Here is an 18,566-nt window from a genome sequence, read left to right as displayed (position 1 = left end):
TCTAGTTTTTTTTTTTTTTTTAAGATTTTATTTATTTATTTGAGAGAGAGAGAGAGAGAGAAAGCATGTGAGCAGGGGGAGGGGCAGAGGCAGAAGGAGAAGCAGACTCCCCTATCCCAGAGTACAGAGCCCTATCCCAGGACCCTGGGGTCATGACTTGAGGGATCACGACCTGAGCCAAAGGCAGATGCCTAACTGACTGAGCCACCCAGGGGGTCCCTGCCTACCCTAGTTTTAAATGCCATCACTGTCAACTAGTATTTGTGCTCATGAGCCCAGTCACACCCCTCTAGCTCCAGGAGGGCCAACTGTAGGTGGAGCCGCGGCTTACCCCTCAACCCTCCCCACCCCCGCCACTGTTTCTGCCCTTGAGACACTGCATTCTTTGCATTCTTTGCCTCTCCTTGGCCTTTGTTCAACATCAGCAATGCACATTTAATTCTTACCAGCATTCTGGGCAAGCCAGTCTTTCGAAACCTTTCATTTTTCATTTTTATACCTTAAGCTTTGGCACTCCTAGCAATCTCCGGGCAATTTTGACTTATCTGGACTCTTGTCTTCCTCTAGCCACTGTCCTCTGCCTCTTTGAGGGTGCCATCTAGAAAACAGAGCAATGTGTTTGCCACCACGCTTCCCGCACCGCCCCCCCCGCCCAGGTCACCCCGTTGTAGCTTTCCTTCTTTGCTGGCCTCTCCTCACCATCCACATCTCATGTCCTCGAGGCCTTGATGACCTATGTCCAGCAGCTCACCTGGCTTTATCCAGCTTGTAGTTCTAACCTCCCAACGTCTTCTTGTATTAGGAATCTGTCCTCCCTGATGTTTGCTACATCTCCCAATTTAGTATCCTCTGCAAATTTAATTAACACGCGGTTGCCTCCCTGTTCCAGGCCATTAATGAAGATGTTATGCAGTACCCAGCAAACAATATTTTCAAGGTCATGAGGAGAGGAGAGCTGAACTGCTAATACTTCTGCCCAACATGGGGGAAAGAGGCAATCAAGGGCCCAAATGTGGTTTGAGTCGCTTCCTCTGAGTTTTGTGAACTTCCTTTCCCAGACATGGGTCAGGTTTTTTGCCTCCCCTCTGCTTCAGCCGCTGTACATCGGAGGCGGTCCCAGGTCAGAGAAGGAAGAACATCAGATTATGCCTTCCTTTTATTTTTGTCCAGTTTCTAGCAGGAGAGAGAGAGCCACTAATTGAGCATTTGTAGGGAGAGACAGTGTACATGGTAAAGACAAAGTAGTTGTGATTATGCTTGTTATCCACCGTCTCTCCATTTTGGAAGCACTACACTCGACAGTGGAAAATACACCTCGAGACCCAGGACCCAGACAGAGAGGAGAGAGAAGACATTCTCCTGGTGGGAACCTTCCTAACGGTCGGACCCTCACGATCCGCAGCCAAGACGGGCAGGAAGGAGAGACCCCTTCCTCCTTACAGCTTGTGACTCCAGAACAGAGGCCACAGCAGAGCCCCACACTGGTCCACGTTCCCCCCTGCATTATAGGGAGTAGCTCCCTGGGAACCCCGATTTGTGTTTCTTCCAGACCAAACTGCAGATATCATATGTAACACTGTAAAGTGCTTGGGTCAGAAGTCCTGAATCACAGGAGAGCTTCAGGATAATGCTACTCACGTGCAGAAAATTGATCCCAGATTATTTACTGTTTCCAGCACCTCCTTTCTCCCCATCTCTCATCGCGGGCCTGTCTCCGGTTCCCAGGTTCCTATCATTTCTCAGACGGAATGTCTCTGGATCAGAGCCCGGACTGGGCCAGCAGAGGCAGGGTGCTGGTCTCAGAGGCCTGGTGTACAGGGGTGATGGGGAGAGGCTTCGAATTTACCCTTGTGTGTGGCAGACAGCCTGGCCCACCGCATGCAGTCCTCCCCGGGTCCAGGTCTGACCTCTCCAAACCCGAGAACACACAAGAACAACCTGCATTTGTCGCAGTTGGTCCATTCGGACTGGGTAGTGCTAAGGCACCTTGCCAAGGGCTGGCTTAGGAGAAAGTGGCAGGTTTGTAGAATTTCTACAGGGCCCTATCAAGGCCTTCCCCAGCTGTAAACATCCACGTGCTCACTCATCAAATTTCAAGTGGCAAAAACCACAGTGGGCTCTGAAGCCAGGCTTTGAATCCCGGCCCTGCCGTTTTAATAGGTGTGATCTTGGGCCCAATGTTTCACCTCAGTTTTCCTACCTGTAAAATGGAACAATACCCACACCAGCCTCAGAGTATTGTACGATTTTAAAAAGCTGATACGTAGGATGTCTGGCTGTTATTTTTTAATGTATCAAGCACCTTCCACGCTCCAGACACGGTCAAGGCCAAGGATAAGCAAACTTTCTAGAAGACCCAAATAATAAATAGCTTCAGCTTTGTGGGTCTTAATGTCTCTGTCCAACTATTCAACTCTCTTGTTAGAGCCCCAAAGCAGGCACAGACAGCAAACAAATGAATGAGAGTGGCCGTGTTCCAAGAAAACCTTATTTATGGGCACAGGAATTGGAATTTCGTAAAAATTCACATGTCACCAAAAATCCCTTTTCTTCTGATTTTTTGAATTATTAAAAAAAAACGTAAAAACTACTCTTAGCTCACAAGCTGGTTTTGGCCCACGGACCACAGTTGGCCTGCCCCCCCACCCGACCATGTGTTAGAGATGAAGGTATGGACCTGAGCCCCTTCCCCTCCTCCCCTCCCCCAGGAGAATATGGTGCTAACAGAGGCTTCCAGAGCCTGGGAAGTGGGGAGGGGGTTTCTCCTTCACCTTGCTCATGCTATCTTGCCACCCCCAAGATCTGTGACCATGTCTTAAAAGCCATTCTTGCAACCTGGGGCAGGGTGGGCAGTGGCATCTCAGTTCCAAGCCCCCGCATTTTAAGCTCTCATTCCTTGGGGCTAAGTCTCAGAGACTGCAGAGACCCAGGGCACAGGCTGAACAGCAGTTGGCGAGTCCACGATCCAGCGATCCAGTGTCTGACCCGGCCTTGGAGTGGAATGCCCAGACCCCGCGGGCAGGAAGCCTTGCTGAGCATAAGATTGGGTTTGTAGCTGCACAAACATTTGTTTCTTTCTGAGGGGAAAAGCCACAGCAGAGAGGTCTGACAGGGGAGGGGTTCCTGGACCAAGAGCAATCCCCATCTGGATGTGTGCAGCAGCCTCTCTGGAAAGTGCTACTGGCCAGCAAGTTTCTGCTGGGGAAAGGGCCTCCACTAGCCCAGGCCCTCTGGACCTCACACTCAGTTGTTTGTTTTTTTCTTTTTTTTTTTTTAATTTTTTTTCTTAATTTGACAGAGATCACAAGTAGGCAGAGAGGCAGGCAGAGAGAGATGGGGAAGCAGGCTCCCCGCTGACCAGAGAGCCAGATGCAGGACTCGATCCCAGGACCCTGAGATCATGACCTGAGCCAAAGGCAGAGGTTTAACCCACTGAGCCACCAAGGTGCCCCATAGTGCTTTGTTTTGTTTTTAATTTTATTTATTAATTTGACAGAGTGAGCACAAGCAAGGGGAGGGGCAGAAAGGGGGAGAAGCAGGCTCCCTGCTGGACAGGGAGCCCAATGCAGGACTCCATCCCACATGACCTGAGCTGAAGGCAGACGCTTAACTGACTGAGCCACCCAGGTGTCCCCAGCAGCTGAGTTCTAAGTGGGCCAGAGGGTGCCATCTGGGTGGGAGTTGGCCTCCACCAAATCCTGACTGTTTCCTGAGGCAGAGGCCTTCCAGGAAGGCCCCAGAAGTCCACAGGTGGCAGGCCCTGCCTGCTGTTTCCATGAGCTTCAAGAATCCGGGCTCCCCACCCAAAGCCCCCAAGGTGTGGCCAAAGGTTAATGGGCTCCCAAGGGCGCGCCAGAGGGCCCATCAGACCAGCAAGATACCAGATATAAAGACCGGTCAGATCAGCCAGATACCAGAGGACAAACAGACACAGACTCTGCCAGTCCCATTCACACCGCGCTGATGTGAGTAGCCATGGTTGGGGGGTGTGGGGAGAGTTCAGCATGAGCCCCAGGGCAGAACAGTGGTGCGAGCAGAGCCAGCCTGGTCCAGAGATCTCCCCTGTGTCTCTCCTGACACCTTCCAATACTTCACTAGGCTTTGGACTGCAAGCCCCGGAGCCGATTTCCAGAGTAGCAGGTTAAAGCCACTCATCGTGTGTGTTAAAGCAGGACTGCCCCGGAGCAGGGAAGCTGGAGGGAAGAGTGGGTGGGTTCCGTTCCTGGCAAAAGAGAGGCTGTGTGGGTGCATGGTGCCGTTGACTACAACTACAGGCCAGGAACCCAAACCAGAGCTCAGTGTGGACGCAGGACCCCCACATGGCATGGAGGCTTCACTCTGGAAAGATAAAGGTGAAGCGGGTCCCTAGGGAGATTGAGTGACGAGGCCGGACTCGCCAGAGCCAGGGCTCCTATGGGAGGGCAGGGACCAGACAGGCACCCCCTCCTCCAGCCTGATCGCTTGAAGACTGGAGCCCTATCCTGGGAGATGGAAAAGGGAAGTCAGTGTCTCATCATACAGTGAAAAGCTCTCCCACTCCGAGCTCCCGGGAACGCAAATGAATGTAGGTGACATGCCAACTGCCAGTTGGATCAAGAAAATGAGCAGCAATTGGATTTTGCCTTTTTTTATTTAAGGTTTTTATTGATTCTTATGGAGGGAATTAAATGTGAACACCAGAATGAAAAGGGCTCTGTAGCATCTCTGTGAAGGAAACGGGACGCCATCGATGTGACGCATCGTCTCCACCGTGGGAGGGAAGTCAGGGCCCTCCAGCCTCCAAAGGGAGATGATAGGAAGAAGAGTGATTGGGAGCCCTCCATCCCTGCCCAACCTCTGTACTGCTCCAGGTCCTCCTGGGGTCCCAGACCAGATCTCAGCTGTCCCCACAGATGGGGAAGGCAGTCGGTTGGTGGGTGGTCTTCTGACCCTGAATTTGTATGTAGCTGCCATGGGAGGCTTTGACTGCCTGAGCTCTCATGTTCTTTCTCATGGAGTGTTAGCCAGATGGAGAGAGAAAGTAGGACGGGGACAGGAGGCATCAAAGAAGGCAGAGGGAGTGTCCTGCTTAGTAGAGGTGGCTTCAGATGACTGAGGAGAAGGGTCCTGGACGCGGGGAGGCAGGACGCAAGTCCGCATTCTTGGATGATTCTCTTCAAAGGGGTAATGGGGGTTGGAACTGCAGGGAAGCTTGGAGACCAGTCCAGGGCTGGACCCTTTCCTGCCAACAGAATCCAGGCTGTCCAAGGGCTGTGAGAGCCCCAAGCTGACTCCCTGAAACTCTTTATCTGCAACCCTGTAATGCCCCCAACTCTGCCTGCTGTGGAGGCTGCCTGTGGTCTCTCCTCCTTGCTCTGGGGCCTGGCCCCTTCACTCATCAGCCCACTCAGCGCAGGAATGTTGGGGCCTAGATTGCATTCAGCAGGCTGCCCCCTGCGATGCCCTTCTCCACTTTCTGTGAGCAGAGGCAACGTGGAGTGGCGTGCAGGGCCAAGCAGCAGGCCTCAGGAAGCCAGCCTTCCAACCTCCACCACCTCTGAATAAGTCTCCTCACCTGTCTAGGTCCCCTCCCCTCCCCAGATAGCACCTGCTCCCAGGTGAGTGTGTGGATTGTGTGGGAGAGGGCTTGGAAGGGGGCACTATGCACCAGGGTAAGGAGTCAACTGAGGCTGGCACCCAGCAGGCAGCACCCTACCCCACCCCCACCATAGGACTATCCGCACCCAGCCCGGAGTCTGCCCAGCTGACCCCATTTCTCAAGCCTTTGTTCTCCTGGGGTCACCACACCTACCTGTTTCCTGGCAGGTGTCTGTGGCCCACCTTCTGGCCTACCAATCCAGACATACCCACTTCCTGGGACACAAGAGGCCCCACATGTACAAACCGGCACCCCCAGCACTTGCAGCATTCTGAGGTGTCGGGAGGGGGTTGCCAGGAACAGAAGCACTCTGTGTTGTTTCTAGACAACCAACAGGCAGCTAGCTGGAGCTCTGGAAGAGTCTCGTTCTTCTGAAGTGGAGACCCCACTTCAGCTCTAGGATGCTGTTCCCTGCTGAAATTTTCCATCTGGCTCTGCTTCCATCTGGGCAAAGTGTTCCAGCCCCTCTCTCTCCAGACCCAGTGCCTCTGGCACTCTTCGGGGAAACCTGGGGTCATCTGGGCCTGGGTCTGTCCCTTTTGTCATCCTCATCAGCTCAGGGCACAGGGAGGGCTCAAGGGGGGAGCACAATTCTGTTGATTATCTAGTCTTTCTTCTGAGACATGGGTCCTTCCCACTTCATGAGCCCCACTGACCCTGGAGGACTGCAGCTGTGACAAAGAGGGGAGCTGACACATGGACAACTGCTCCCCCAGCATGTGGCAGGGGCCGGGCCACCTCTCCCAGGCCTGGCTCTGTGACAGAGAAGGGGCTCTGAGCTCCTCCGGTCAAGCCCCACACCCGGCCCGCATCAGGAGAGGCTAAGTGGCTTGCTCAAGGTCACAGCTGTAGGGAATGTGTGCACCGTAAGCCCTGTGACAAGATTTTCTTGTCTCTGTCCAGCTCCAGGATGGTGTCCCGAAAGGCTGTGGCTGCTCTGCTTGTGGTGCACGTGGCTGCCATGCTGGCCTCCCAGACAGAAGCCTTCGTTCCCATCTTCACCCACAGCGAGCTCCAGAAGATCCGGGTAGGAAATCCCCCCCACAACACACACACACCTCAAGGCATGCCCGCCTCCCCTGTGTGGCCCAAGTGACGCAGAGCCCTGCTCAGCACTCAGGTGGCCTTAGTCTCTCTAAGGCACAAGTAAGTGTCCCTTTGGTAAACCCATGTTTAATCAGCTAAGCTAGCCCCACTGAGGACAGCATTAAGGACCCAGACCCGAGCTAGCCCCCAGCTCCAGCTGTCTCCCTGCCACCTTCACTCCTCCCCAGCACCACACACAGGTGACTGCAGCTCCTACACACAACACCTTTTCCCGCCCCTGCCAATCCTTCAGAGGAGATTTTCCATTAACAAGCCAATCAGTATTTGCTGAGCATCTCCGAGGTATAAACAGCCACGCTGGGGGAGAGGCCAGGCACACAGGAGATCTAAGAGCCTCCGTCTTCAAGGAGCAGGCTCAGCTGCCAAGATACAAACACATGAAAAAGTCACTAACAATAGAGAACAAGAGAAATGTCACGAGGTAGGACGTGATTAATTGCCCAGCGAGGACGCTGATGTTAAGTGCGAAGCTCGGAGGAGGGAGAGGTCTCCACGGGCTGGCGCGTGTCGGCAACTTACAGAGAAGAGGTGAGCATGGATCTGGGGGTCTTTAGAGAGAAGGAGGGGCACTCGGTGGGAGCAAATGCCCAGAGTGGGAAAGAAGAAGCTGCTGCTCCCTGAAGTGTCGGCCAGAGCCGCCTCTTGAGAACCCAGAAGTAAACCAGGCAGACTTAACAGAACTCGGGGGGCGGGTCCCCCAAAAAAGTGACCACCCGACCTGGCTCCCTGTGCCTTTTACTTTAGATGTCCAGAGGTTCTGAGTATCTTGTACAGACAGTTGTTTCTCTCTGACCTGAGGAGGTGAAAAAATGGGACTTTTGTGTCCCACCTGTCTGAGACCAAGGCTCCACTAGGAACAAAGACAAGAATCTATTTTCTGGGAGGTTGCATGGCCTCTGGACCCACGTGCTCTGTCCGGGGCGGGCTGCCCCAGACCCAGTGACCAGTGTCCTCTGCCAAGACAAGGCTGGCCGCAGCCTCCCTTCTTCGTGGGGGTGAAGCATAGTCATGGAAATACGGAGGAGATGTGGCAGTCTCTCTAAACACACTTCCTCCACCACCAGCTTCCTCCCCAGAAGAGACAGCCCTTTGTTCTAGAATCACCATGTCTCAGGCAAGGCCCTGAGCCGAATCCCAAGGGTGCCATTAGGGAAACCAAAGGAATGAGGTGTGTCTGATCTCAGTGCCCTGGGACCCAGCAAGCAGGATGCCACGTAAGATTTGGGGCAGAAACAGTCAAACTCGGTAGAACATAAACCAGCAAAATGGCAACCAAAGGACACTTTGCATTAATCCGCTCTATGGTTTTGCTCCTTATAATTGCCAGGCACCAGGATTTTTATGAAGAAGCTGTAATCTCCTTCCTCCATAATTCATCTCCCTGTCTTGCCTCTTATAAATCACCTCCCAGGGACTCCAGTTTCTGGGCCACCCCATGGTGCCCTCACAGGCTGGGCTGTCTTGCCACCTTTTTTATAGGCTCTCTGCTAAGAAAAACCCATTTTCACGCTTAATATGCATGAAGGGCAGCCATTATTTTCAGCATTTTAACTTAATTAACGGTAACAACCTGGGTGCGGTGCTGGAACGAGAAAGGAAGGGATTCTTCTGCAAGTTGACCTGTTGGTGGACAACTCAGAGAGGCTTCTGTGGCCATCGCATTGCTGGGACTTGCTGTAGAGGCACCTGGGGAGAAGGAATGCTTCCGTCCCTGTGGGAAGCTCAGGCCACTTAGCACCCTGGACAGAGACAGGCAGGTGCCGTCTGGGCAGTGGACAGACCCCGGTTTTGGGTTTTGTGCGATTTTGTGCTCTGCCCTTAGGAAAAGGAGCGCAACAAAGGTCAGAAGAAGTCCCTGGTTTTACAAAAGAGGTCTGAGGAAGTGGGGCCTCTGGACCTTGTGGAGCCCACAGAAGAAGAAGAAAACCAGGTTATCAAGGTGAGCAGACAGGGCGACAATACAGAGAAACCTATTGGGTGGGGGCAGGGAATGGCTCCCCTGCTAGCCACCGATTGTGCTAGGATACAGCAGCGAGCCAGACATTTAGACAACCAGCTCCCTTCTAGGAGAAAGGGAGACAGACACCAACAAGGAGACAGTAAACCATTTCAGGCACCAAATAAAGGAGGCAGGATAGAGAATGACAGGGTGGGGCTTGGGGGCACTCCTTTGCCAGAGGAGGGGTCAGGGAAGGCCTCTCGGAGGAGGTGACATTTATTTTCTTTGAAACCAGAATGATGAGAAGGAGCCTCTCATGCAAAGTGCTAGAGTGAGAACATTTCAGAAGGAAAAGTGCAAAAACCTTGCTCAGGAAGCACATAGTAGGTGTGAGGTCCTCAAGGCCAGGGCACACCGGGAGAGGAAAAGAGGTTGGCAGGGACTGGTGGTCCAGGCGAGATGTCTAGGTCACTGGGGGTTCAAAGCAGGGTAGTGACCTGATCTGACTTAGGAAGATCTGGGGCAGCACAAGTGGAGGCAGGAGACCAGTCAGGAGGCAGGTGTGGTCCTCAGGGGACAGATGACAAGGGTACCGGTTCTTCCCCTAGCAAGGAACCTTGGGGACAGCTACAGTGTGAACCCCCCTGGGTCAGTGCTGAGTTTGGATGCACTGACTGTCATGGCCACAGCCAGCCTTGGGTTTGTCCAGCGCAGCTCTTTAATTTCACAGACTCCTTTGTCCAGGCAGTAAGTATTTACCAAGCCCTAAGTGCGAAGCAGGGTTCTGGGCCCTGGGGATAGTGTGGTGAACAAAACAGATACATCCTCTGAGCTCGTGGAGCTCACACTCCAGTGGGGGGGGGGGGAAGAAATGAGATACCAAAAGGACCAACAATGGACTACAACCAGGATAAACAAACAACCTTCCTAGTGTGGCCTGTGGTGGCAGGTGCCATGGAGGAAAATAAAGCAGAGAGGGGAGATGGATGAGTTGCAATTTAAATAGGGCGATCAGAGCAGGCTTCGTCAGTACATGGTATTAGTACACAGACGTGGAGACAGTGAGGCACTGAACCGCTAAAATGTCTGGGGGAAGAGCATTCCAAGCAGCACAAGTAATCAGTGCAAAGGCCCTGAGGCAGGAGTAGACCTGGCGCATTGTGGGAACAGGGAGGAAGGTGGAGTGGCTGGGGCAGAGGGAGTCAAAGAGAAAGTGGGAAGTGAAAGCAGACTCTGCAGTTTGGACTTTGCTTTCACTCTGCTGAGATGGGAGCCACTAGGGGCTTTGGAGCAGAGCAGGGAGAAGATCAGATTATATTTCAAAAGCATCTCCCCAGGGGAACCTGGGTGGCTTAGTCTGTTAAGCGTCTGACTCTTGATCTCAGCTCAGGTCTTGATCTCAGGGTAGTGAGTTCAAGCCCTGTGTTCGGGCCAGAGGACCTAGAAGGATGGGTTCATGACTCATGGAGACGGTGAAGCCTATGGTTAGCTGTAGGATGGCAGGAGGAAGGTAAGGAGGTCAGACAGGACCTGTGAACTTTAAGATGCCTGGTGGGAGCCCAGGAGGAGGCCTTGCCCAGGCAGGCGGATATAGATGACTGGACTTCAGGAGCGCTTAGGGCTGGAGACATCCCTGTGGGAGGCATCAGCAATTAGCTGGAATTTCAAGCCAGGACCGGGTGAGATCCTGGAAGGGGTAGGCGTGGATGGAGAATGAAGGGGGTCCTGGGTCTGAGCGAGGGACACTTCCCTGTACAGGGGCTTGGGAGGCGAGATGACTGATAGTAGAGAGAGTGAGGGCCTTGCCAGGGTGACACAGTCATCAGAGCAAAACTGAGCTGGACTCCAGGCCTCCTGCCTCCTGCCAGACACCAGCCAGGGATCCTTCTACCCCCTCGGGTCGCCAGAGCACACTGTCCACAAACAGGGAGGTCAGTTGTGGCCCAGAGAGGGACTTCGGTGCAGTCATCACACTGGGTGGCAGGGTTAGGGGAGTGTGCTTTCCCTTCCCACATGCTCCTTGGGCTCCCTGGGAGGAACTGGAAGGGACTGGTCTAGCTGGCAAAGGGGAGCTCACTCAGAACTGCCCCGCTACCTGCACCCTGGGCAGTGGTAAGGCACATGTTACATCCTAAGGAATGTCTTGGGGAGGCTGTTCCATCTCCCTAGAACAGGATATATGGGTCGGGAGGTCCTTTCCAGATCATTCCATCCAGCTGCCTCATTTTAAGGTGAGGACGCTGATGCATAGAGAAAAGCATAGTTCAGCAAGAGGATGGCATGGGCAGGGCCGGAGACCCTCTGCGTGGCCCTTCAGGCAGCCCCAGCCCGTTTCTCACTGCCAGGGAGCCCCTGGGACTCCTCCATCACAGCTCTCCAGATAGGCAGGGAAGCTCAGCTGGCCTGTGAACCAAGACCACTGAACCAGGAAGCTCTGGGGGTGGTGGCAAGATCAGTCAGGCCCCCACCCCTCACCCCCCAGCTCGGCCACAACAACTTCTCCTGGTAGCGAGCCTCCAGACAGCTCCTTTGGGGTCTCACCTGTGTCCCCATGGTCCAGAGAAAGTCTCGCCTGGTGGCGCAGACCCTGGAGTCAGACCCCCTGGGTGTCACACACCCTCTCTCTCCACGACTTAGTACCTGTGTGGCTTTGATCAAGTTACTCTACCTCTTTGCCCTCATGTTCCTTATCTGTGAAATGGGCGCGCCACTAGTCATGTCTACCTCTAGGGCTATAGAGAGGCTTCATACACGCAAAGCGTTTGGAGTGATGCCTGTGCTGCAAGGCTCCAGGTGCCAGCTCTCCTTATACAGGAGAAGAGGGACGGAGAGTTTCCTCCCACAGTAAGAGCCAGGGGGTTTCCTGCGGACCCCTCCCCTCCTGTCCCAGCTTCCCAGCCAGGGGAGATTTGTTGATCCTCCTCCCAGCAAGACTGGGGTGACTTCCAGGATCCAGCCCCCTGGTTGGAGTTTGGGGCGGGGGGCGGTTCCTGCCAGAATTCTCTGGCTGGCTCTGGAAGGCCGGAGGCTTCCCCGGAGGATGGATCAGGAAAAGCGGGGCCGCCGCAGAGCCGGGTGGCTACTGGCCGTCCCTCCTGCCACCTGCAAGGCACCCGGGGGTTAATGGCACGTTCCGTGTCTCTTCCTTCTTGTTAACTCTGCCTTATTTCACAGCTGACTGCTCCTGTGGAAATTGGAATGAAGATGAACTCCAGGCAGCTGGAAAAGTACTGGGCTGCCCTGGAAGAGTTGCTGGGTAAGGCGCTGCTGTCCACCCAGAACGGTAAGGGAAGGCGGGCGCCTCTGCGGCTGGGCCTGGCCTCATCCACCCGGTGTTAATATTCCAGGAGCGCATCTGAGCGCGATCTGGGGACAGCGATTTGTTTTGCTGCCTTGCACTTGAGAACAGGAAGCTGCCATATTGGGGGAAAGGGTACCCCTGTCTCTGAGGGGAGCCTCATCACAGAGCAGGGCAGGCTCTGAGAGCTCCTGGGGACCACTGAGGCCCAATCCCCAGCCAGGGGCATCTCAAGGCTCTGCCCCATGGCTCAGGCCCCTTTCCCAAATCCCCTCCTGGCAGAGTAGACCAGGACCCACACCCACCCCTCCCCCTGCTCCAGATACGTTCATTCCCTCCCTCAAAACACCACCAGCACTGGGGTCTTCCTCTGAAGGGAACTCTGGAACAGTCTGGCCCCCAAAGCCTGCATTTTTTTTTTTTTAATCTGTTCTACAAATCGAAGTGCTGAGCTGCACTTGGCCTTGCCCCGTTCAAGGTCTGCCAGAGTAACTTATGCAAAGCTAGGACTTACCTGACAAACCGCTACTAATGACTTCTCATCCTCCCCAGGAGGAGAGGAGAGAGGCGGGGAGAAAGTGTTGGAGTGGGAAGAACCAGAGGTTAAAGGATTTGACCCAGGGTACAGAGAAAGCTAGAGGCTGAGCTGCCAGATACCTGGCCAGTCCGCCCTGCATCCCGGAGGCGGGGGGGGGGGGGGGGGGGGCCCCCCGCCCCCCCCCCCCCGCCGGGGGGGGGGGGGGGGGGGGGGGGGGGGTGCCCCCTCCTTCCTGGCTCTGCAGGCAGGTTTAGAAGTCAGTTTCATAAGTGGACCTGCGAATGTTCCTGAGCGCAAACCCTGCTTTTCCCCAGCAGACAAGTGACAGCCCGCTCTGGGGAGAAGAAGGTGGAGCCCTCCTCCCACCCAAAGGAGGCCCCAAAATCTGCATGCCCAACAGCGGGGCTCCGAAGGAAAATGCTCTCTCCCAGGCAAGCCCCCCATCTGGCAAATAAAGCGGGAAATACACAGAAACGACTCTTTTATTTAATATTTTAATTTTGAAAGTTTAAACTCAGGTCATTCCATATAGGGGGTGGGGGGATAAAGCTTGGAGTGGGCTGTAAGTGGTGGTACGTACAGGAGCAAAACGTGTGCCTTTGATAAATTCTACGTTCAAATATGAAGTCAGACCCACAGAACTGGAAGATCTGTGCCGCTGAGAAAAGATGGCATTTTCTGCCCACACACACCAGCCAGCGGCAGAGCAAGGACCAGAATTCAGGTCTCCTGAACCCTTGTTGGTCTACTTTCTGTGTATGGGCAAGCTCGAGGTCTAATGGGCCAGAGAGTTGTGAGACTTCTGCACTCAACCCCTTGCTGTGTAACTTCCAGCTAGCCCTCTAACCTCAATGAGCCTTTGCAAATGCAAGGTGGTAATATGTGCCTTGAGATCAGGGGACAGGCACCAGCAAATCACTTTTATTACTATCATCTTGTGACTCTACGCTCCAGCATCCACAGCAAAATTCCACCATCAACACACTTATTTCTGCCTTCTAAACAAAACTGGATGGGAAATATCATTCTGATTTCATTTTGCATTAATGAATGTTCATTTATTTATAAACCAGGGCTATATAGGAACCACAGCTCCCGCTATCCATAGGTTACCAGCAATTAGACATGCTGCCCCTTCGGCATTTCCACCCACCACAGTCATCACGGGAGCTTAGCCACAGTTGGTAGTTAGCGGAACCAGACAACCCCAACCCTTAGAATGAACACTCCTTTGGTGGGCTCTGACTGCTTCTGAGGGACACCTGAACCTTCCAGGGGACCCAGACCCTTTACACCACCCAGTCCCACAATTTCCCACGCATGTACTGATCAGCCCAAGTGCAGCTGCAGGTTCATGGGAAATGCTGCCAAGACAACCTGTAATAAATGTGGAGAGGGCTGCGCAGGGCAGGGGAGGAAAAGGAGGAAGAAAGGCAGGGAAATCTACAAAGCATGCCCTTGGGAAGTACTGGATCCAAGACCCCTCCTGGCCCTTCGGAGCTCCGCCGTGCCATTCACATCATTCCACGGAAGCCACTCCAAAAAGCAGACCAAATGCTAACTGTCTCTTTCCAAGGCAGAAAACACAGCTTTTGTGTCTTTTCCTCTCTGCTCAGATCTGTTGCTATATGAGACTACCTTCCCCATCACCAGATGGGGGCGCTCAACACGCCCACTCCCTCTGCGCCAGCCTCCCAGCCTCCACGCCCCCACGCCCACCGCCCCGCGTGGGGGGAATTTTCCTTAAGATCCTGGGGTTGGAGAGCAGCGTTGAAATAGGTGACAAGAAGGAAACGAGAGCTCTAGGTGACTGCGCCAAAGGCGATCTGCATTTCTGAAAACGGAATTGGTTCCACAGCTACAGCACTTAGGTGGCCCGAGGGTGGGGTTCCTTCTGCAGAACAGCCCTGTTCAAAGCTCAGCGAGGCAGCCAGGTTCTCCCTGACCCTCACCCAGTGGCCTCTGATGTGCTTCTCAGTAATGAGCTGCAACAGGGACCCAGCCACCACCTCCATCTGTATGCACAGTGCCCCAGCCGCCTGGTTGGATGTGTCCGCTCCTTTCTTCTCGCCTTCTCCTCCTGCTGCTGTTCAATTTCTCACAATCGGTTCAAATAATTCTTTTTCTCCAACGAGATCCCCCAGTTTCCAGGACAGCAGACTCGATTGCTTACTGGACATGCAGAGCCCTGGAAGAAATTAAAATGGGGGATGGGGAGGGAGGGATAGGGGAGGATAGTGTGAGCTGAGAGGAGACAAAAATGACCATATTTTCACAAAAGAGAAAAAGGGATCCGCTTTTGGTTAAAGCTCTCCACAGCCAGGAGCAGGGATGGGAAAGGGGAAAGTGCCCCGAGGAACCAGTCAGGAGAGGACTGCGATCTTCCTCACATCTTTACTGAGGTTCATCCCGTGAATTCTGCAAGAATCTCTCCAGAAAACTGGCAATTACGGAGAGTTACAGATTATCCCTCTTCGTCTGGAATGTACTTTACACTTAACAGGACCACAGGTAATTATAGGGCAACCTGAGCCTTGCTTCACAAGATGGAGATGATGAGGTATTTTCTCGGTAACCACATCGGTATGATTTTATAATTACCGAGCTACGTGGATTTGCCATGAAATTGAATAGTTAAAAGCAAAGAGTAATTGCCTGATATCTGTACTCTGTAATTTTGTATAATCTAATCATGGACAAAGCCCAAAAGAAAATGTTCTGAAAGCATTACATTTTCCTTCATACACAATTTGTTATTGATATAGAGGAACGTATTCCATGCCGCTAAAGGAACTCTTACCACAGGTATCAAAGTGTGGCCAAAAGAATGAGAGTTTTGTTATATTTTCAGCCGATTGTGAAAAGCAGCCAACCGGACTGCCCATTATACCTGTTCTGGAGTTTCTCTGTGACTCTATTTGCCCCCTCACTGACCTGGAGGGATGAAAGGTAGCTCTCTTCTTCCCCGGGGGGGCACTGAGATAAGGCAGCCAGAAGCTGGGCTGTGCTAGGACCATTCAAGCCAAGACCTGAGCCCAGAGGGCACCCACTTTGTCCCCCACTTTTCAATCACACTCTGCCAGCACCCCACCATCCCATGGTGTGATACCACCCATGATGAGGTTCCAAGGAAGCCCAGAGAAATGCACAAGGCTGGCAAGGGGGTGGGTCAAGGATGAGGCCATGGTCCCCCAGGGTTTCTAAGGACCTGATAAATGTGTGCAAGGCTCTTTGCAGGAGGAGAAGGCGAATGGAACCCACTAAAAGATTTATGGCTGTTGTTATTCTAAGGCTCTGCTGAGACAGAGAGAGGTCAGCAGGATGGCAGGCAGTGTGCCGGCCCTCTGGGAATCCAGAGCCTTCTCCTAGAGGCCCCTCACCTCTGCTAAATGTGTGGATGTGGTTACTAAGTAGATTTTGGACACTGGAGCCTGCTTTTCCTCTTCTGCCTTTAATAAATCAGGAAGACCGCCCGCAGCCTGAGCTGCTCACCTTAAAAAAAAAAAAAAAAAAAAAAAAACACAAGAAAGTGAGGAGAAAGGGGGGCATGCAGGGCAGCCGCTGACTTTGCAATATTGCCCTTTGCTTTAAAATATGCGTTCCCATACTCGACCCAAGAGGCAAACTCTGAGAAAGCTCGCATGAGCCTCCAGGGCGGCTCACAACACAAGGCAGTGGTGCTGGAAGAGGACGAGGGCTGAGCCCGAGGCGGGGAAGAGGAGAGGGGCAGTGAAGAAAGTGTGGGGGTGCATCAAGGAGCAGGTGAAGGCGTCCTGGCAGACGATGTGGGTGGAGGGCATCGGAGGGGCTATCAATCCACGGAAGGGCCAGGACTGGAACAGACTGGAACCGGGCCTTTCCAGGACAGGGTACATGGAAAGGCCCCAGACCTGAGAGGGACGATTGCCTTGTGAGGGTTTTTCTGATTGACTTTTCTCCATCCGACCGTGAGGCTTCTTCCGGGGGTGGGGGCGGGGGGGAGGCAGGCATTGCAGGGGAGCACTGATTGGCAAACACCCTGTGGGGGGGGCACATGAGCCCAAAGGCCCGTTGGACACAGCGAGATATCCAGCAACTTCTAGAAGCCCCACGGAGACAGAGGATGGACTGCAGGGAGGCAGAAAGCCATGCCTGCGGACATGATGGGTTCCAGGCTAGAGGGAAGACAACAGGCTTGGCGGGTGGGGGTCACTGGGCCCTAGGTGTGTACAGCAACAGCAGCAGCCCCAAACCCAAGCCCGGCTTGACAAAGCCCACACGGGGGACCATTGCTGGGGGCGGCTCCGGTTCAGGACATATTTTTAAATCGTCCTGGGATCCATTGTGATGAAACAGACCATAACTCTGCAAAGTGCCAGAATGTTCACTTTGTTTAAGCGTCAGATTCAAGTCCTCTTAGAATACACAGGGCCAGTATTGATGCCGAAAGGCTCGTTCCTTATATATTGAACTGCACAGCTGCAAGGAGCTGCACAAATGTTACCAACTCATTTGTCATGCAAACAGTGCTTCAGAAAGAAATAAAATACTATTATGTGGTGTATGTGTTAGGCAATCACTATATCAAATTCATGGCAGTCCGTGCAAACACAGGCAGAGAAAAGGAAAACAACACTTGGTGAGAAAAATTGCACCACATGGGAACAGCTAAGTTGGGGGAGATGGGGAGGCTAACAATGGAAGCCTGACAGCAGAGGCTGTAATTTTCCCAGCAACTGCAGCCAGTGTAGGACTACCCCCGAGGGACAGCAAGTGGCAGTGGCAGGGATGCAAACCACTGGCAGAGGGGCCTTGCCCACGACCCAGGGAAGGAATAGGGACACACAAGGCGGGGGCTGGGCGATGGGTGGGGAAGGGGGGAACCTCATTGGAAGGGTAGCAGTGGCATGGTACCTGAAGCCAAGGGCAGCCACAAACGTCTGGGACAGGAAGCTGGAGAAGGATGTGGAAGGCTTACAAAGAGGGGAGGAAGACAAATAGGCTATGAGCCATAGCTCCAGTTTCCATTTACCACCACTCCCCCATGCTTCCCTTAGGGGCCTCTCACTTCGTGTAATCAAATAGGATGCCCTATGGGAGGTTCTAAGACGGCCCTCCCTGCCCCTGCAGAGAGAGGGATTAAGTATAAACACTTAGGAGGCCTATCAGGCACTGTTTTGAACCCCTCATACAAATTACCTGTTCTAATCCTCATAGCTGCCCTACCAACTTTACTGGCCAGCGGGCTATAAATGTTAATTGGATGTGATCACACATCTGAAAGTGGTGCCGGTGGGATTTGGGAGTCCCCAACCTAAACTCGCAAGTGACACAAGACTGTGTCTCGGGGGTCTTCCTCTACCCATCTCTCGTGAAAAATCCCACTACCCACACATACGGGCTCCTCCCAGAAGCCTGTACTGCCCACTCAAGCCCAAGGGCATTTGGGTCTTCTGCCTCCTTAAGGCAATGGGCCTGGGGCAAGGGACCTGGGACAGGCCTACATCCCCTCGGAGCTCCACCACAGAGCGAACTTCTAGGAAAACACCACGGAGGCCTACCGCCCTCGACCTGAAGTCGGACCGGGTCTCAGAACATTTCCGGCATCTAGCTCACGGCCAAACAAAGCCCTTCCCCAAGCACAGACAGAGGCAAAGGATCCCATCTCCCCATTCTCCACTGGCGCTTGTTTATCACCATTAAGCAATTCATCCACTATTTCACCATTAGGCAATTCATCAACACTTTACTGAATGCCTACCAAGGGCAAGGGACCGCGCATGGGGTGGAATATTCGGAAAGAAACCCCGATCGGTCTTCCGGAGGAGACGGGCTGAGCAAGGAGGGGAAAGAAAAAAGGAAGGAGGGGAAAAAAAAAAAAAAAAAATCCTCGGACCTCCCCAACATGGCGGCCTAAAAGGCCGACTCTGACCCCCTCATCATGGCCGGCAATCAGGCAGACGCGTACCTTCTCAACATGGCGGCCCAGACAGACCTTCCCATCATGGCGCGGGGCCCCGCCCGCTCCGCCGCGGCAGCGGCGGGAGCAGTTCCGGGTGCGGTGCGC

At 53.6% G+C, this 18,566-nt stretch overlaps 1 protein-coding gene across 1 annotated transcript; it reads left to right on the top strand.

Moving 5' to 3' along the window:
* Positions 1 to 3,775: 3,775 nt before the first annotated feature.
* LOC111152511 (motilin) lies at positions 3,776 to 12,977 on the top strand. Its single transcript, XM_022510995.1, has 5 exons — positions 3,776 to 3,943; positions 6,510 to 6,665; positions 8,568 to 8,684; positions 11,859 to 11,967; positions 12,838 to 12,977. The coding sequence occupies exons 1-5, from the start codon at positions 3,776 to 3,778 to the stop codon at positions 12,843 to 12,845; spliced, it is 558 nt and encodes a 185-aa protein (XP_022366703.1). The 3' UTR covers positions 12,846 to 12,977.
* Positions 12,978 to 18,566: the final 5,589 nt, after the last annotated feature.

The sequence above is a fragment of the Enhydra lutris genome, unplaced genomic scaffold (assembly GCF_002288905.1).
Source record: "Enhydra lutris kenyoni isolate GAN:26980312 unplaced genomic scaffold, ASM228890v2 scaffoldscaffold28, whole genome shotgun sequence".
NCBI classification, from domain to species: domain Eukaryota; kingdom Metazoa; phylum Chordata; class Mammalia; order Carnivora; family Mustelidae; genus Enhydra; species Enhydra lutris.
This window is presented reverse-complemented; position numbering and strand designations above follow the sequence as displayed.